Here is a 21,701-nt window from a genome sequence, read left to right on the forward strand (position 1 = left end):
TGTGTACGCGACAACTTATACGATAGACAGCCTGGTGCCTCTTATAATAAACGCTTAGGTTTAAACCGTCGAACAAAAAGCAATGGTCGTCAATGTTGCTTTCATATAAAAATAAATTAAAACAAATATCGACCATAAAATATTTTGAATTGTTGTAAAAGAGCGCTAGTTGCTGTTAATAGTATCGCTGCACATTTACAAGCACAATAACAAGGAGTTTTTAAAATTTATTCCATTCTGCAAATAATAATTTTATAAAACAGCAAAAAATTGCTATTTTGATATAATTTTTCAAAAATGTTTTTTCTTACGTTTCTTGGAAGGTGTAATTTTAATTAAAATTTAAATCATGTTTTGACAAAGCTAAACAATATTTTTCAATAAAATTTTTGATCTTATAAATGTTCAATATCAGAGAGCATTGGATACTTTTAACTCAACCACTTAAACGGTAATAAATGAACTGAGGAGATATTCTACTTGTGTACAGATATGCCGCTACTACGTCCGAGAAGTAAGACCAATTTAATCCTTTCTTCTTTAAACCTATTCCGTCCGTTTATTGCGAATAGCTTCGCACAAACGACGCGTAACATGCAAACAACATTTTTTATTAACAGTTTGGCTCGGCGGGAGAAATTGCTAATATAATCGAAAGGAAGAAGTTAAAATTAAGGCAACACTTTGCCGAAGAGAGTAGTGACTGTAATTGAATAGACGGCAAATGTATGTACGGTACAGCATTTGTCAGATACGCAAACCAAGTACAAGAGGTACAAGTTGATAACTTAATCTCTTTAATATATGCAACCAACGAAACAAGCCGGATTATGGATAGGAAACGCCAATGTCCCCTGTCCATGAATAAATTCATGGCACATCTGTTATAAATAATTTATCTAAAACCAGAGAGAAATATTGAAATCAATAGCCGCACCTGTGTCAAAAAGGAATGATTTCATAATTACGATTATAGTCGTGTTTACTTAAAGTTTTCATATTCGAAGTTAATGACTTGACAAACACAATACTAAATACAATCACTCAATAAGTTCATAGGATAATACATTGACGAATCTATACGATTTTTGGGTAGCGCCAACCTTTAAACGAAATCATATGCATTCGTCAATAATGGCGGAGTCTATATGCCATCCTACGAACTTATCGAGTAACATGTTACAACCAACCTCATGCGTAAGCGCACGACGACGAAGTAAACCATTACTAAAAACATTTAGAGGAAAATAAGATGAAGTGTATGCATAAAATTTTGAATAAAACATAAAATATACGAAAATAAACGTGAAAAAGAAACGAACAACTTCAAACATATGTATGGTTTCAAATAAAATGTAAAAACAACGACAAATCACATAAACGAATGGGAACAAATTAGGCTATAAGTGTAGAAAAAGAAACAAAAATAAAGGAGAATAACCGCAAACGTAAAAAACTACACTTGTGTTGCGTAAGATATTTCTGATTTACTGGAAACGAAAAAATGCTATAAACTCTGGGCAAAAACTCGCATTTGAATTGTAAAACTTACTTACCATATATAAGCTGAGCTATCTCTACATAGCATAAAACATTTCTTGCGAAAATGTTAGGCTTCTCTGAATTTGTAGTTCCTCGTGTGTAGTCGTTTAAATAATAAACTACCTCCTACACTTTAAATTGTAAGCTCGTGTTCTTAAATTCAGTGATAGGAATTCAAAATATTTAAATTAAGCGAAAAGTTCATAGTTCAGAGTTTGACTTAGTTTAGCAATGCTATAGCATTTGGGACAGGTGACAGACCACAGACAACATTGGTCAATAGTGAAAATCTTTCCAGCAAGTAAATAGCTATTCCTGGTCTATTTCATCATGGAAAAGCCAAAAACGGCATTGAGATCTTTTAGCTACCGGCTATATGCATATGAACCTGGAATTTTTGTAAACAGATTACGCGTTTATTGTATGAAAATGGTGTCACATAATTTAAGCGAAGCAATAACAGCAGCGTATCCTATCTACGCAAACAATTGGTAGGCGGAAGGCTCGAGCTAGCACCTTCCCAACTGCATGCTTGTGAATGGATGGACGAGTATAATGTAAAAAATTATCTTTTGTCTAATAAAAGATCGCAATCTTCAAATCCCATCATAGAAAGAGCGTTACCTTCTTGGCCTTCCTTCCCAATGCGGATGTTGTGCTCGAACCCACCCATAAGTTATTGTGCCTGGGACTCGCAAAGTAGAACAACTTTTCATCCTCAGTTAGGATACAATGCAAATAAAAAAAAACTCTATATATAACGTTCAAGCAGAGAAAAAATTTGCCATAGAAGTCGACATTTTCATTGTTTGCAAAACTACGTTCTCGTTGCAGTATGCTTATCGTTGCCAGATGTCCAAGCTATAAAAAACATATAACTTCAGAATGTGCTTCTTGGTGGAAAATTCTGGACTGTTATTTAGTTATCTGACAAAAAGAAGTCTGCTTTTACTTGAACTTATTATTAGACAAGAGTCGTCTCTATTGATTCGATGGAGCAAATTCTTCACAAGGTCGCATACAAAGCAGAATGGGCCTTGCAGACTATCAGCCTTTGCTTATTTCTGAAGAAAAATTGACTTTATTGTCATTCCCTATATATGACTTCGCAGGTGTTATTGCCGTCGAACTAAAAATCAAGCTTTCCAAACGTGGGTTTCAAGTAAGGTTCAATGTGTCAAAACCCTTTGAGAAGATAATTGTTGCTAAAATTGTCAAGTCCCACTGATTACCAATCTTTTAGCGACGTAGATGCTCAAAACGCCTACATTTCCACATACGTCAGTTTCTTTTCTGAAAAGAGACTTTCGTTTGTACTAAAAAAATTCTGCCCTTGGTAAAGGGAGTTTTCTCAGACACAGGCCATGCTATGGAAGTGATTGATGGAATTTAAAAATCCAAACAAAAGATTAAAACAAGTTACTATATTTGTTATAATCAGAATTTCAGCAGCAATAAAGTAAACAGGAAAACGTAGTAAATAATGACAAAAAAGGGGAAAAATTCCAGGAGAGTCTTCTCTCACATAAACTTCATTAGGAATTTTCTCAATATCATTAATCTTTGATGGTGTTGTAATTTGCTAGCCATCCTTGCCTCTTGAAGGGAGGTAATATTATTTAAAGATGAATTCAGTAATGGAAGACGCAATAAGAAAGCGTTATCAATCACAGCGAAATCGTAGCCCAAAGCTTGCAACAAATCAATCTAAAAAACATAAAGTAAAATAGTTTCCTCAATGTATTTCAAATTAAGTGTAAATGATTGATTCTTACATGGCACCAACGATCGGTCAAAGACTCTTGGTGAAGCCTTTCATCAACAAAAGGTTCATATTCGTTGGCGCTAACGTACCAAGGAAACCAAAGACCTACGTGTTTTCGCGTCTCCATTATTGACAGCACCCTCGGATATTTCGATGGCTTTAGCCAAGTTTTTATGTAAGGAGTTCTTTCGGATTCCTCGTTTGCACATAATTTATTTTCTTCGCAATATTTCAATAACCCCTCTTTGGTCTCGGGCAGAGCTAGTTTAGGCTTAGGTGCATCAAAAACTGGCAATGTATAGACCCTAGAGGAAAAGAAATGAATCGATGAATATCTCCATGAATTTGATAAATATGAAAACGCTTACGTATTGAAGGGATTATTTAATTGCAGTTTATAAACCATGCTCAGGAATTTTCCAATAAATTTAACACTCGGTAGATAGTTCATATCCAGTGATAAAATATAATAGGTGGATATAGTTTGACGGGCAACATTCCTGGCCATATTCGAGGGATAGGTTAGTTCTACGTTCTGACGATAGGTCTCGTTATGCAAATTATATGGTGAGTTCAAGCAATCCGCAGTTCGCGACAAGAACGCTCTCTCAGATTTTGGAATATTACTCCATATATGATCTTCATGCATAATAAAATGAAATGTAACGAAAGACCGTATTTCATTACCAAAGGGCGTGCATTTAATCAAATGCAAGATAGTATATTGGGCTCGACGAAAGTCATCACCGTTCGCAAACAAGGCAAGGCTTATAGGACCACGCCATCTAAAACGGAAAAATGCTGCAATAGTTTCAATTTTAAAATTGTGTCTACCTTTTGTTCCTTTACCTTTGAGCTAAAACGCCCAGGGTATCCAAATCTTTATATTCACCGTGCAGCGCTAAAGAAACGGAGTCGTTGCCTACATAGAAATTTTTCGCCACAATGTAATTATATAAAATCCAATATTGGCCATTTTGTTGGACGTGAAATTTTGCGCCCCGTTTGTCGATGAAATTCCTTAGGGGAGTAGATTGGCGACGTTTTAAGACAACGCGCTTAAATACCAAATAATCTTCCTCTTGTACGCGCAACAACCAAAACGAAATAATCAAAGAGCATCCCACCAAAGCGCTCAATGCCAGGATAATCAATTTTCTTTCGACCAACTTCATTATTTCAATATTAAATTTTTCTCTTCCTCTCGCTCAAGTAATAAAAGACGTTTGCTTTTCTTTTCTACTTTTTCTACAGATATATTTTTTCTCACACAAGTAAAAAAAAAAAGAGCAAAGCCTGCTCGTTTAACTCATTTTTTTTGAAAACCACTACTGAATTACGTTAGAAAAGGTGTAAACGAAAAGATGTTTGTAAGTCAAGATTAAGGAAAAAATCCCGGAATAATAACCATTGAAGTTATAATTGATTTGAGTTTATTCGGAGGCCAAATATCCAGTTTTAGCATATAAGCAAACAAATCGGCTGGTCATACTCCATTTGTGTGGTATATAAGCGAATTAGCGAAGTGTAAATGAAATAAAATGCGATAGATATAAGCGGACATTGAATATGTTGAAAACATATATGTGAGTTAGGAAGGTGTTTAATGCTATGGTTAAGGTGGCAAAGTGCAAATTTTTAAGGCAAGAAACAAGCCCAGAAAGATGAGCTATTAATAAGTGCACCTCGGTGGCGCCTTAGAAACACAAAATTTTGTTTAAAGAAGAGTCTGAATCGCTGGAGAGCGACCACGGCGAAAATTCGTTCCTTATAGTATATATATCTCTGACTGTGAGCATATATTACGACTACATCGATTTTAAGAGAAGTTTAGACGAGAGGAGTAATTCATTTTTTCCCCCTTTTGTTTTTTTTTTTTTTATTATTTTTGCAAAACTTGGGATAGTATATTTATATAGATATTAATGCAACTCAGCGCCACATGGGCCATATTAAGATTATCTGGCAAACAAACATTTACTTCAGTTCCATGTCTACCAACTTAATCTATATAAGAAGCATTTCAATAAGTACTGTTCTTTTAAAGCTTGGCGTGGATTCTATTCCGAATTATATTCAATTCTATGGTTCTGTGATTTCCAAGTGGCATCTGGACAGTCTCACATGCCAGAATCATGTTTGGTGTTAAAATCATGTTAATTTTGTTGTAATTTAATGGTATACGCTCCTACATTATGCTCATGTTTGTACATGTATATCAACAGCTGCATTTTATGTAGGCCATATACAGGCCGTATTTTTTAAGCCACATCTTTATATAGCGATAGTGTCGAAAACGCCATTAGAAGTGTAAATATATTTTTCAGTGTCTTGTTTTGCTTGTCTTGAAGGGGTTTCAAGTCATTATTAATCTGATAGGCATAAACAATAGACAAAGTGAAGGCGATTTTACATCATCAACATGTTGATAGCTAACATAAACTTTCCGATGAAAATGAACAAAATACACAAACTTTTCGATGAAAACGAACAAAACACACAAACTTTTCATTTCAGAAACATCAAACTTTCTCAAATAATTTATTATATCTCGGTTTAATGATTCAAATCTCAACAATTTCGCTCTCTCACTTATCTTCTTAACTTGTTTTTTCACTCAATAGTATTCTGTAAGAATTTCATATATATTTTTTATTAATAATTGTATTTTCTGATTGATACCTAACGTTGTCAGGCGCACACTTTCTGCATCGATATATATTTAAATATAATTAACACCTCTGTGCAAATAATTGTCTGATAATTATGCTTTATGTGAGTTTTTTATAAAAAAAAAAAAAAAAAGTAGAAAAAAAAATTGCAAATTAAAGGATTCAGAAAACGTAATGTTAAAAAAAAAAAATATTGTTTACAAACAATCAAAAATACAAGAAAGAGAACGAAAAAAACCGGCTAATATCACGCAAGCTAACCTGTAATATTTACTATGTGTTTTACATAGACATGATTGATTGTAGAACGTGTGTTTGGCAAGAAATAATAAAACATCATATCTCCACAACACGCGAATATTTTATATAAATTCAAATCCATATGCATTGCTACTAGGTTTGAAGGTAAGTTTTGACGTTTTTAGAACTTTTGAATCGAACTCGAGACCTTAATAAGCGTACGGAATATATATAGAAACGCGGGATTTGGTATGAAGTAAAGAAAGCTCGCGAAACGAGTCTATTTTCTTCTTTTTTTTTTTTTGCAAAGGTCAAAGGTCAATACAGGAGAGTTAACATTTTTTTTGCGAATTTTACCAACAAATGAGAATAATTTCGCTCGGACCTAATGCTTAACTCTATCCTAGAGTTTTTTATGTGCAATCACGTTTTTGGGTATGAATTTTTTTCATTTCTTTTTTTTTTCTGTTACTGGTGGTGGTGGTGGTGGTATGGTTTGCATAAATAGGCAGGTAATATTGCTTAACAAACTTAGTAAAGCTGGTCTCCGGTCTTAGTGTGTCAGTATGTGAAGTAGTAAAAATAGTAGACCTTACGGAGAAGTTTGAAGATTTAATATGTTATTCATTCGTGTATATATATGTATATGTATATATGTGAACGCTGTTGAATGCTGGTCCTACTGAATTTTGCGCATAAGTTTAGAGTGTGAAAAGTGTTATATTACATGTATGGATGTGCATGTTTGACTGACTATGCTGCACCTTAATGATCTTGTTACTCGCTAAGCGGTTAACCGTTCTTTCCTTCTTGTTTTTTTTTTTTTTTTCTTATTGCAAATGTTTGTTTCCTTTTTGTTGCTTGCAACTCCGCGCTAACACATTCAGCTAAAATATTCAGTAGTAGTAAACTTCAACTACTACTACCGTTTCTTCGTCATAGTTGTTGAATGTATTCTTCCATCAAGCGACTCTTATATTCATTGGTTTCAATTTTCATTTAGATGTTAGTGCTAAATGAATATGCAGACACAAACTGTTATTGTGGTTGCATTATCATCGTATCACGTATACATAAGCGCACTATATTCAAACTAGAGGCAACGTGATTTTAGATATTAACACTTTACTAACAAATCTCAACAAAGCTTATTCTACGGCTTGAATAAGTTGCTTTGAAAGTTTGTATGTCAGTATATTCGTATATAGGGCCCCGTTGTAATATAACTTCAAGATATGTATATATATATATATATAAAAATTTTTTTTTTTTTTTTGCGCTATGTAGGCGTTTTATTAGAGTGCAACAATTTTCTGACCTTTTCATTGGTTCGGCGTCTGCTTTGCCTTAGCAGTTGCAATCATTTTACGTTCGTTGGTCTGTCTATTTGATTTTCGCGAACGAGGTTTCCTTTACATCTAACTAGTGGCTTTAAAGAAGTCTTTTAAAACTATAGTTGATAGTTAGTTTGCGTGTTGTATCATTATATATTAAAATTAATTTCTTAGATCTTAGTTGTATGCAGCTGTCGATGATTTCCAATTGATTTTTAGTCGTTTTCTTGCATATTTTTAGTTTTAATGTTTCTTTTTTCTATTGCTATTTCTATTTTTTTTTTTTTTTTTTTTTTTTTTTTTTTTTTACAAACGGAAATTTTCATGTGTCTTTAATAAGAAAAATTTGTATTGTGTTCAGTCCTTTATATTGTGTTGATGTGCCCACTAAATTTCTAAACAATAATTAGAAAAAGTTTGTAAAAGTGATATGTTTGTCGTTATCTGCAGACACCTACAAAGACGGTGGACATAGAAGTCGTAGTCCGCTAAGGACTATGCAACCGCCCATCAGGCGAACTTGCTAGTCCTTGAAATGGATGAAAATGGTTGAACTTTAATTGACTTGAACTTGCAACATTTAGAAATGTAGTGAGTGAGAGGGTGTAATAGCCAGTGTACAAGTGTTCGGCATAAGCGTCGGCCATGGAGCCACCACTGGCATAGATCTCGGTGGTAGCAGCAAATAATCGAGGGCCCAACAACATTTCGAGTAGAGCATTCATTTTTTTTATTACATATTTGACATCGAACCTGTTTAAAAAGACAATAAGTGAGCGTTGTGGTAAGGTAAGGAAAACAACAGAGTTTATAGTCCCCCGATGAGAACAGTATAACAATGAGATTGTGTTCAAATAATTAGCAAGTAAAAACACTATAAAAGGGCATGGTCCATCACTAAGTTCCTTACAACCACGTACAACGACTTTGTAAAATAAGCCGAATAACCAATTAATTTAAGTAAGGAAACAGCTAAGAGAATTAGTTTCCTTAAATATATCTTAAGGTTAACTTTATCGAGGCATTATAAGTGAGTTCAAAGGAGTGGTTCAAAGTGGTTCATCCGATTGGTAGAAATTATAAAGACAAATAATTTTTGTATCCGTCGACAAAGATTTACATAGTTGTCATAATAAGACGGGAGGGGTAATCTAAAGTATCTAACAATTTCTCAATTGCAATGGAATAACAGCGAACTCTTGAAAATAATCCTATCTTAAGAAATTTTGAAATAACTTTAATAAATTATATAAATAAACAAAGAATAAGAAAAATGACTACTCAAGCGATACATGAACAAACAAAAAGAGAAAAGAAAAAGAAGTAAGTATGTGTATATCTAACATAAGAGACACACTCGCGACCGATGTATGGATTCGAACACGAAGTGTACCACTAAGTGGACGTGAACATTCAAAAACTTGGCAATAAATAGTAGTGAACGTATTAAGTTTATTAGCAAATTATATGAAACATTAAAGATAGAAAGCTAATTTAAGCACATCATCAACTAAACGCGTTAAATCCGCAAAGAGGTGAAATAGGTATTATTTCGATTTTAAATAGCTCCTAATTAAAAAAATAAAAGAAAAAAATTTAATAGAAAAACGGGTGACAAAAGCCAGTCATACCATCCTATAATCAAATACAAAACCTGTCAGAATTTGCTGTAGGAAGAGAAAAACGAAATTGAAGTTACTTTCGTCAATCGAATCTTCATCTTTTCTCGCGAAAAATTGAGAATGCACTCTAGCTAATCAAAGGAGAATGACAATATGAAATATATATATGAACAACTTTGCTTCCGGTGTTTTGCGGGAAATGGCGGTAGCGGCAGGTGGTCGTAAAGAAGTAAACATGCGTAGGCCTCATACAACATAAACTTGGCCATTTGTCAATCTAACCCCATCGAAACATTAATCGATTTGTATATATGCATGTCAGATCATTTATTATTTATTGCATTAGCTAAGTTAAGCAGCCCATATTATAATATCCAGGCAACATTATGGCATGAGTTAAGATAGAAGGTAAGCTATTCTCGCTTGAAAATACGAGTTTGCAAGTTTCCTTTGCTTGCTAAAAGGCAAGAGCGGAAGAGATTTCTGCATCTTATTGCAGCGTGGCATGAAAAATGGGCGGTCCTAACGCCTATTCACAAACCAAAAGTCAGCTTGGCTTAGTGTATTTTGAGCCGCTCAAAAAATCGCAAACACTCTGTAACGAGATCGAATCTTGTATGTAAGTCGAGCATTTAAAGACAAAAGATTGCATTACACCGTGGGAAACGATGAAGTAAACTTTACTCTTGCTTCGCTTCAGACATTGCTCCCTCTGGCTATGAGTTGTTGCATTCAATGCCATAGGCCAGACCCGCACTTTCTTATGTTCTTATAAAGTTCTTATGAAGAAGCTGTCAACTGAATCGATGCAGTTGAATCAAACAGTGATCGTACTCTGCCCAAAAAATGGAAGAAAGTAGTGGCCTGCGATGGACGATATTTTGAATAATAAATGTAATAACCAGTGTTTTACAATGAAGCCTGAAATGTCCAATAAAAATGACGGAAGCAAAGCTATCCTTATTGAAAGACACATCTATGAATGCTTGGCATTTGCGGCTTTTGCGATCGCCTAAAAAGATTTAATTGCAAAACTCAAACGAATCTAACAACTTGAAGAGGATGTAGGATACAAAATTTGTGAAAGCTTGACTCTCGATGCAGTTTTCTGTCGTATTAAAATTCGTGGACTTTAAAATATAGGACAGGACAATGATTCATATTAAATTTGCTATAGATTGAAATGCTGTATAGATTAGGTCAACCTTTCATTTTTTCTTATAGAAATCATAAAAAAAAAAAAAGAAAACAAAAAACGTAAACGTTTTCTATTTATAAGTTTAAGTTTGCTGGTTAGTTTTCTCTTTCACTGGACACACGTTTATTGAACAAGTAAGAGTTATCTACTTTTATGCACTCATTACAATTCGTTTTAATAGATTTTTATAACCCATCCACAGCATCATGATCATAAATTTTCCAAGCGTTTTTTTTTTTTTTTTTTTTTTTGTTAAACGAATGCATATTATTAGCTTTTGGTGTCGAGATTTTCGATGTCGAAAGATCGCTCGTTCAGCGATTGAGTCAATGTTGTCGTTGCTTGTTTAAAAAGTGTTTATCAATTATCAATGTCACATCGAGGCACACAGTACCCAAGCGCGCAAATCAATGACTTTTAAACTGTATAATTGTAAATGACAGCCTGTGTCGATTAGAAATCAAGTAATTATCACAATATGGGCACTTGTTTACGTATACACTCACAAGCATATAATATAACCATATAACCATAACCGTACATACCATATAACAGACATTTCGCTATTGTGGTAACTCTCTTTCCGGCAGAACACCATTCAATTTCTTATACGACTCATAGCCAGGTTGGCCAGTTAATTCATAGAGCAAGTAAGTATCTTAGCTTCGTTAAGCTTGTATGGGTATAATTTATGGCTTTTTAAGCAGTTGTATTCAGCTAACCGAAATGCGTTTAAGAATATAAATATGTGGCTCTAAGCAAGTTGTTTGTTGTGCAGAACTTTTGCACACATGTTGTAATTTTTTTTTTCTTTTTTTTTTTTTTTGCTCACAGTTTTCTTCAACGGGCATAAAAGTTTTTTTTTTTTTTATTTCGCCGACATTTCAGTTTAAACTTCTAATTGCTGTAAAATGTAGCACTGCCAAGTGTTAAATTGGGTATAGTGTTGGAGTGTGATTACACGAAATAAAAAAAAAGAGTTAGAAGCGTTTTAAAATAAAATTTAATGGCATAATCTATTGTAAATAGAATGGCTGGCGTACATAAAAAAAAAAAAAAAATTTTTTTTTAATAAAGTTGTTTGTACGAGAATGCTTACGAAAAACTTCGAATCTTCTACTTCTTTAATCTCTGGTTATATAAAGTGCTTTTATGATGATTTCTTTATATCTATCACGTTATGATCGGTAATAATGGATTAGGAATAGTTATCTTATTTATCTATAACATTCAACTGATTATCCAATTACACAAAAAGTCAAGTGCAAAATCTCTACATCATCTGCAAGGATAAGCTTGCGAGAACATTTTCTGAAGAGCACACTTGCGAGAAACAGATAAAAAGAAACAAAGGAAGTCAAACAAAAAACAATAAACTACACGATATCGTAAAGATTATATTATATAAATAAAGTCCTGAAGTTCATATAAAAATAATGGATTTCTTTTTCCCCAAACTAATATATATTCGCTAGAAAACTCTGCAATAGATAGCAGAGAAAGCCTTTCGTTAAATGTCTCCTTTTAGCAAATGTGGAACTGGCGACAGGAAGCTTCTACATTCATTAATCTATTGTCCCATCTATGTCTACGCAGATGCTGCACATGGCCAAGTTTGATACAAAATTTTATTCTAAAATATTTTCATCTCACAGTTTTGCGTCCATTTATTATGTTGTGTGGATGTAAGCCTCTGAATAATAACAAAACTTGAGTTCCATACTACGGGCATTTTAGCGGAGACGCTAACCATTAAGCTTAAACAAAAACTTTAGATACAGATGCTTGCATATAAATAGTTTTCCATTTAAACGAAAGCTCTGCATAGATAAAAGCCGGAACATTTTTGGTATTAAACACCTTCAAGCATTTCTTCAGCACTTTTTCCACAATTTCGAAGGGTTCATCTCTCTCTTTTAATATTCTTTGATAAATAATAATAATGTCATGGTTTTAACCTTAGACAAGGTCTGGGATATATATGATCTGGGATATTTAAGGACATGGATATTTAGACTTAAGTTCACCTTGCTAATACTTTAAGCCTAAACATATTCTAAGCAAGAAATTGTCTCTCTCGTTTATCACCACGATCGCTAACATACACATAAAGTTTTATTATATTTTAAAAGAGGAGAAGGAAATATTTATTTTTTAATTTATTCCATTTTGCAAAACTTTAAGGAATTTTGTACATTGACGTGTAGGGATGGTGTTATTTTTACATTTACTCTCCATAAAAAATAAATAAACAAACAACCATTTGGTTGCGCCCCGGTTTATTATATATCTAAAGAAACTTTCACCCTTTAACAGAATCGACAACAAATTTCTCGCCCTAACAAAATCGAACACAAATTTCTCGAACTAACAGAATCGAATACAAATTTGACGCACTAACAGAATCGAACAAAAATTTCTCGCACCGAGTGAGTTTTTAGTTAAGTAAATGTCTAAGCAATCCGCTCCAGACAAACCACTATTAGGAGACGTTATAAATACATTTAAGTCAAGCAGCAAAGACAAAATGACCACATACTGACACTTATTTATCTCTTGCGAGTGAATGATCTTCTCCATTCTTGTAGAATATACGATATCTTGACAGTGCGCCTATTTTCGTTTATAAGCAATAAGAAAAAGACTGGGAAAGGCTGTAAGAACAAATGAGCGAAAATAGGCTGAAATGGTCCGAACATTCCTTCCCTTTACAATACACATTTGCGCATATAGCACGCATCGCAATCAAAAAGACAATTGCCTGGTCGCTTCTTCTTAAGGAGTTTACGCTTCCACTTAAGTCATAAATATTTCAATTCTTTAGAAAAGCAATATTTTTGATTGTACAGAAGAATCGGATCTACTTTACATTGACTTATTAAGCGCCCCAAGGTTTCACATATAGTCAAAAAATAGCGATTGGAATAAATTTTATTTCGCACCTTTTAATTCACATAAATAAAAGCGTTTTTAAATAAAAATTTTTTTTTATATAATTTATTCGCTATACAGTCCATTAATAAAAACTCTTTTGTAAATATATTGCATATGTAGTTTACACATATGATATTATACTATGTTGATCAAAAAATAAGGTGAATTTTTTCATGAAAATGGAAAATGTTTATTTATTCCCTACAATTTCACTTTCGTCTTTTTAAATGTTCTTCCCGTTCGACAAATTGCACTTAAGTCAGAATCTTCTTTAATCTTGGAAACGTTTAGCACAGAATGGCCTTAAATACTTAGTTCGGTGTGCATATCTCGTCAATCCAGTAAAAACGCTATCTCCGGAGTGATCTTTTCCATTTCTTTGCCCAGCTAATCATATTGTAGTTGTGTCGAGTCAATTCGGGTCGTATTTACGACGAAATGTTTTCGAAGAACCAATGAAAAAATTAGGTGTTTTTTGAACCAATCGAGATTTTGGAACCTGTGAGGCCTACCTTTTTAAAATGGTTTAAGTTGAGACAAATGCTCGCAACATCAGCAAGGTCGCTAATGATCGTTAATTTTCGAGCGGCAAGTCTTTGATTTCCTCGGGCTCGTCTAGGCCGCTGTGCATCTTCAGCCCATTTCCGGCTTGCTTTAAAGCCTATGTACCGTCCGTGAACCTTTTTTTGAGACACTCCCACCATTAAAAGCTTAAGGTAGCTTTAACGTTTCCACAGCAGAAGATTCATTCCACAAGGAAAAATTCAATGCAAATTCTATGAACGAAAAAATCGAAGGACGGTATTACCAACTCAGGGGAAGTCATAACTAGGATTTCGTAGCACGTGCATAGTTTAAGTAAAAAATGTACCCTATTTTTTGTTCACAGTAGGCCATGAAATCGCGCAGACATTCCATATTTGCGGTCATTCATATCAATTACACCTTCATTTAATATGTGTTTCGTTTGCTTTTCATTCGCATATGTTCCTTGACTCGTCAAATATGATTGAATCATTTTTAAAATACATATTAACACAGAAAACATCGACGAGTTGTTCCGTCGGTCATTGGCTTTGCTCTTACACATTTTTATTTTAATTTAAAAATGTATTATTTTTAAGTTTTATTAATTTATTTTTATTTTTTCTTTGTTGATTTTTACTGGGTTTCGTTCGTATGTCATTATAAAAAAAATTAAGAAAATAAAAGCAAACTAAAGTTTGTTAAGAAATACCCTACATCAGCCTATAAACGCAGGTGCTCGAAAAAGTGGTCCTATCCGAACCGTTTTCTATAGCTGTCCGTACCATCACTGTAACAAATTCCATCAAAATATCTCGAAAATTATGGCTTGTAGGTTGGTTTATTGATTACATCCTATGTAAAATCTAGCTGTAGCTTGTGTAAAACCTAAATTTGATTCTTTCATGTTTTTGAAATACAGATTTAAAAAACAGAATTTTTTTTGCCTCGAGACAAATTTGTGCAATGGATATGAGTTGCTTGTTTACGGACCTATGTGTGTGTGTGTAGATAAAACGAAATGGTATTCGCTCAGCATGTGAATCGTGCATACCATATTTATACCCTACAAGTGTGTGCGCCCATATGTAACACCCAGAAGTGCTTAAGAGAGATCGTTAACTGCTCTGAAAAGATATCCATACCTCATCGAAGCATCACTGTCTCAAATGATGCCCTCTATTAGGTTCTTCCTGTCCAGGATATAAATTTCCTCTGTGATTGTGAGACTGTGAGGCACTTCATGGTAGAATAATGAATATTTTCCAAAAAAGGGTTAATTTTGTTGTCATGACTGATTCGAAATTTGCAGATATATTTCTTCATTATTCATTGTTAATTGAAAGCATAATAAAAAAATGCAAATGAAATTATAAAGAAATTTAAGTTCAAAGTTTAAACATGTCTCAAGGACAGACCAGGGCTGAATTAGAGTTAGTAACACATATGGTAAAACAAAAAAAAAAATGTACATTCTCATTCTCTCCTCTTATACGACAAGTTTATTTATTAGTTTTCAATTTAGATCTCTGCTTATTTGTCGACACTTCTCTTCCTTTCCACGTTCCTTCGTATCAATTTGTCTAATTAATTTTTCGAAGTCAATTCTCAATATGAAGAATATGTGGCAACTTTCAAATATTTTAAAGATTTGCATGTAACTCGCGTTTGTGGCTGGCGTCCTCGAAGTTGGCTGGCATGTCGAACATTGTCGATATCCTTCAGCATGGGCGTAAAATGTGTCGTGCTGTGCTTCTGTTTATCTACATCTACGACAAGCGTTCTACAAAGATAAAAAAAGAACTGTGATGCAATTAAGTCCTTTAACAGGACAGGCGTTTCCGTCCACTCATCTTGGAGTTACTTGTATGCCGCACAGGTTTCCCTTCCCGTAATCCTTTCTGTTTACTATCTTGGCTGCAAGATTAGGGCGTTACGCACGGAATGAGAATGTTGGTATAATGATTGTAATGCATCAATTGGAAGAAGTGTAACATACAAAATACAAAACTCTTTTCAAAACTGTGTTCACATTCTGTGAAACAGTTCGAGAATATGAGAGTAAGCGTATAAAAATTTGGCCACGTACGAGAGTAAGCGTATAAAACTGAAAATGAATCTCAATAATTCAACAGATGTTTGTATAAAAATTTGCGTGCATGTGAACAGTTCGCTTTTCAAAAGAAATTTTTTCGTTTTTCGCTTATTTTTATCAAAAGTAATTTTCAGTATAACAATGTGCATATATAATGCGTCAAAAATATATATTCAGCAAACTTGGGGAAAGTAAACACATGCATGCATATACGAACTTCTTTGGAATTTAAGTGAATATTATTGCAGCAGATGAGAGATAGAACCGTTGTATTGCAATGGTTGTTGTAAACCTCTAAAAAAAACAGTTCATGTGTATAATCGGGGAGAGAAGATACATATATAAAAACAATTTAACACTAGAACTATTACCGACTGTTTGCGTACACCTATTCCTATCGAAAGGGATCATCTTGATTCCCTATTTTTGCCGACTTACCACAGCCGTGAAAATGAGGAGAGGAAGGTGACTTTTGACCTTAATCGATTGGGAATCCAAGGTTGGAAAAATTGTTTGCGATCTGCCTAGACACACGCCCTTCACGCCCAAATGAACAGCTAAAGCAACCATGAAAAGAAACGATAGATTTCTTGTATTTTCGACTACAACCTGAAGATCGAAACTCAGAATGGGACAAAATGACGTACTCGGTTGCTGTAGTGTTAAAGAATGCAAGCAACTTAACTTTTATGCTCCTTGGCATTGCAAGTTTTTTCAGTGTGTGTGTGTGTGTGTGTGTGTGTGTGTGTGTGTAAGGGCTGCAGACTTTATGCATAATTTTTATTTAAAGTTTCTACCATCCAAAGCGACCTAATATCAAAGAAGATAATATAATTTTAAATGTATGCGCCTAAAAGTATGCTTCATATTTAAAGGAATTTTTATTTAAAAAAAGAATAAACCTATTTGCAGCGACTAACTGAACTTATTAAGCGAATACATGTTTTTCTTTAAACTATTTGTGCACGGTGCTCTTTCGTCCCGCCCTGGCTAGGTTGCCTGGCTAAATACGTTAGTATTTAAGCACGTGTAACATTTCATTATCAAAATATCTAATAGATTTTAAAGGCAAGCAAGCACATGTGTGCCAACAGCGTCTTTACACTAAAGTGTGTTGCTTTGCTTGCGATTACAAACAAGAAAACTTAAGCCGATTTTGCTGCAACATGCTATGTATGTTGTATCAGCAAAAATTCTCCAAATGGCTGATTAAATGGTGTAAACTTTTACCTTTGATATATTATCGCAAATACGTCAATAACTGCCCACCAAACTACGATAGCCAACGAACATTGTTTACCTTAACTAGGCTGAGTACATTAAAGGTGTTCGCAGGTGGTACGCGAATGGTTGCATTCGTCCACTTGGATACGATAGCAGAACGTGCTTGAGCACTCATTGACGGAAATATGCATTTGTGGAAATATGCACAACATTCACAAGCAACACATGTGCATGTGCATATCTATTTAACTAACTGGGACTGTCTCACATGTTTTAGCCTTTTTTTAGAATTTCTATTATTAGACGAAAACATTGTTGTTCTTTATTTATTTATTTCTATTTCTATTTTTTTTTTTTTTTTTTTTCTTATAGAAAACATGTGTGGATAACATTATTTACTTTGTTTTAGTCATGAGTCATGGCGTCATAATGATAAAATTCATGACTTTTTTCTTTTATTTACGCAAAAATAATTCCGCGAACAGCATCAAGTGTATGAAATTATTCATTGTGCTAAAGTCCTTTGAAATTTCCCGTTTTATTTTCCATATATTTCAGGCATGTTAAGGCAGCCAATGTGTCATCAACGTGTTCCGTTTGTTTACGGAAAACATATTGTTTTAGACAAAAAATCACGCGTCACTGTTATTACCTGAATGCCCCTGTTTGCACACATCCATGCATATATGTATATGCATATATATTTGATTTTACAATAACGGAAGATATTCTGTTCTTTCCTATTTCGAAATAACGCAAAAGTAAAATAAACAGACAGGAAGTGCATTTATAGAAATGAATAAAGCTAATAAAAAAAATGGGAAGAAAAAGAAGAAGACGGATGTCAGAATTATTAACTGACAGAGCGTAGAAATTTAAAAAAAAATTTCTTTGTGTACGATCGCGCGAGAAAACTGAGCGAAACTTAAAAAACAAACATAAATTTTTTAAAAATATTTTTCAACTTTAATTATTTTCCTTAATTTTAGAGTGTTTGCGAGTTTAGGAAACACAGAAATAGGTGACTGGTATATAACCTAAAACTGAAACAAGAGAGTCTTATTGCTTGGTCTCTTCATGTCGAATCAAAGACTGATTTAGCAAAATGACGAATTTCGGCAAGTGTCTGTATATATATGTATACATGTATATATGTATGTATGTTATGCTTCCTTTATAAGAAGATTTTTATAAAGAAAGGATATTATTATCACTAATGACGAAAATAATTTTCTCTTTGAAAATTTTTCCAATATTTTCGTAACTGGCGACAGGAAGCTTCTCATTTGGTATATAAGGGACCAGCATCTCGTAGCAATAACAATTTAACAAAAGCGTTTGTAATACTCATTGAAAAGCTATTTCCTTTCTTATGGGGCATACTCTTTAAAAAGTACGCTATTCGTTTCATCAACGTGAGGCGATCATAGTTAAATAACGTAACATTCGACATTTGGTTGCTGCTGTCAGCAAGGGGGCGGCAATAATGATAACAGCAATTAAATGTGACGACCAAAGCATAACATTTCCTTGTATTTTTTTTTTTTTGTTTTCAAGAACATAAGCAATTATTCCATCGCTTATATACGAAAAGAATAAAAAAAATAATCGTATACCCTCATCTATACTTCTCCTACGTGCCATTGTGGACAACATGTTATGCTTAGACGTAAACATTTTAAAACCAAAAACTTCTGTAATATTCGAACACTAAGTAACCCTGTGGACACAACATATTTATTTATTTATTTTTATTTACTTACATATAACAGTCAACCAAAATAGATTAAGAGTTGAATTCAGTGGACTCTTGGAAGTAAATCTTATGCTAATTAATATTAAAAACTTGTATAAAATATACAAAGCGAAGTAAAGAAAAAAAAAAAAAGTAATAATAGTTATAATGATAATTAAATAATAATTGATGTATAAATAAATAGGATGGAGAAAAAAAAAAGAAGAAAAAAAAAACATGTACACAACTAGCACAGAGGCACACCCACAGCCAGTACAAAGCCAAATTGCAAGAGAACCTCTAAGTCATCGCAAACATGCAAAGCTTGGCAACCAATACAGTAATCAATAATAATTAATTTTCGAATCATAATGAGATATTAATATGAAAAGTTAGTTTATGACGTAGGCAAATCGCGCGAATGAAGCAAAGTTGTATTGATAGACCCACATTGAGATTAAGTGATATTAAGTGATTATTGATATTATCAATAAAATATTTTATTTCATTAAAGCGACTAATCACCAACTCTGCAAACTCTACTCAAGCTCTAAAAGAGCTTACAGTTTTCTTTGTTAGTGTTCATCCAACTTTTTAATACCCAACAGCACTTACGGTACAAAGACATATTAAGTTTGCGCTGGTGTATGCAACACCCAGATGGACTTGAAATACAATTCATTATACCGCTCGATTCAAAAAGTGATTCCGCTTGTCTGTCCGTTAGTCCGTCAGTCCGTCTTGTTTTGTTGTGTCCAATCTACAAGCCGTAGTTATTTGATATTTTGATGAAATTCGGTACGCTGATCTCGTTTGGCCCAAGGATGAACGCTATTGGAAATCGTTTGGGGTGACCATTTCACTTATAAAGTTTTGTTTTAAAAAATCGTTAAATGAATAACTTTTGGAGCTTTTGTGGAGTGTGTAATGGTGCACAGTGGCATATCATATTATTTTTGTTTGTTACATTTATTTCTTTGGTCTAAACGAACTATCATACTACTAATATTGTTTCGATTTAAACTGCCGTGTACCGATAAAGGGGCACACAAATTTCCTTTTAAATTAATTGTAATATCCAAACTTAGATAAATTTTTTGTAAGAGTAGTCAGCGTACATGTCAGAAAACACCCAAAAAACTAGGCAACGTCTCTAGGATATTGCTCAGAATACTAGGTTGATATTTTAAAGTCAGACCTTCTATCCATTTTTCTTCTGGTGAGTGAAGTATCCTCTTAAAATTTGAGTTAGTATGCGAAATTTGATCTTTTATAATGTTCGTTTCGAGATACTGGGCTGAGAAGGGTTGGACGGAAAAATATATGTTATATATATATACTATTACCTAAAATACCTTTCCCTGATCCTAAAAGCTCAGAGATTGAGTACGTACCATACGATTGTGAAATTAAGCTATCATTTCGCCATCGCTTTAATCTTCTAAATTCCTAAACACCCAATAGACATTTTCGATTTCCAAGTTTTTCGGTTTTCAGCAAATCCTTTGCATAAAAACCTTCCCAAGAATTCATCATTCCTAGGTTTAATTATGTCCGATATCGCTATTAATTCTTTCATCTCGCTCGAAAGTTCTGCGAGGTGTTGCTGACCTTAGCATCAATCGGCAACTTGCTAAGGCGTCAGGTAAAGCACCAGAAATCTTTATTTGCTTTCGATATTTCAAAGAACTTCGTTTTCCAGAAAATAAAGTTGTTTTCATGCAGACTTATTGTATCAAATGTCAGATTTTCGTAACAGTGTGTACTTATACATACATACATGTTTATGTAAAGGTATTATAAATATTAATGAAGCATTGCTATCCAATTTCATTGAAGCTTCTTTGTATTGTTGGACAACAAACAAGTAGGCGAAGGCAAATCTCTTTAATTTATCAGTTGTCACTTTATATTATGTAAATCGCAAAAAAAAAATATTCTGAAATGTCCGCGTCTTACATAATAGGCAAAGCAAAACTTTCTATGAATACATCATCATATCTTCAAATGCTTTGATATGTTAATGAATTCAAAACGAAATTCAAGCAAATTGCCAAACCGCTGGGCAACGATGAACGTATGTAAGATATCTACACACGTAATCATTGCTGTGATTGCTTAAAGCTCTGATTTAATTGATATTGGGTAGTCAACTCATAATCTCCGCGAAAAGGTTGCAACAATTCACTGCGATGGGTATCTATCGGAATTTTGCCGCTGAACTATGCGTAGACGTAATTGATTATTATTTTATCATAATACTTTCCTTGTCTGTGCGGCTAGAATGATCGCAATTAATATAATATAAAGTGTTTCAGACATTCCTTCACAAATATCCGCAACTCAGTTTCAAGGCATGCGTTCGCTATGCACCCACGTATACTCCGTAATGAATATGTGCAGATGTAAGTGTGTAATTGAAGAAAGATAAGATTTCAGACATTTGCTGTGCCGTTATTAATATTGTAACAAAGCCCAAGTCAAGCGACTGCATCTGACCGCTACTACAACATCATATATCATGCAAGTACATATATATATATTTATGTACGTTTATCTGTAATTATTTGTTCGCTTACAATTAAATAAATGAATTCCATGTGTCTCGTCGCTTTGAATACTTTGTGATAACGTTTTTTCTTACATATTTATTTACTATTTGTATACATTCTATTTATTGCAACGTATATATATATATATATACATACATATATATGGGAAGTAAATGGAAAAGAGAAAGAGAGAGAGAGAAAGAGTTAATATTTACAATAGAGTTAAACTTTTCATTGAGTATGTAAAGTATGCACACAACAAG

The 21,701-nt window shown here is 33.5% G+C and overlaps 1 protein-coding gene across 1 annotated transcript; it reads right to left on the reverse strand.

Annotated features, from left to right (window-relative positions):
- Positions 1 to 3,063: 3,063 nt before the first annotated feature.
- LOC119632925 (beta-1,4-glucuronyltransferase 1-like) lies at positions 3,064 to 4,482 on the reverse strand. The gene is made up of 4 exons (XM_038026079.1): positions 4,157 to 4,482; positions 3,676 to 4,092; positions 3,318 to 3,612; positions 3,064 to 3,249 (listed from the first exon to the last, which is right to left on the reverse strand). The coding sequence occupies exons 1-4, from the start codon at positions 4,480 to 4,482 to the stop codon at positions 3,064 to 3,066; spliced, it is 1,224 nt and encodes a 407-aa protein (XP_037882007.1).
- Positions 4,483 to 21,701: the final 17,219 nt, after the last annotated feature.

This window comes from Glossina fuscipes, unplaced genomic scaffold, assembly GCF_014805625.2.
Source record: "Glossina fuscipes isolate IAEA_lab_2018 unplaced genomic scaffold, Yale_Gfus_2 2, whole genome shotgun sequence".
Classification (NCBI taxonomy): Eukaryota; Metazoa; Arthropoda; class Insecta; order Diptera; family Glossinidae; genus Glossina; species Glossina fuscipes.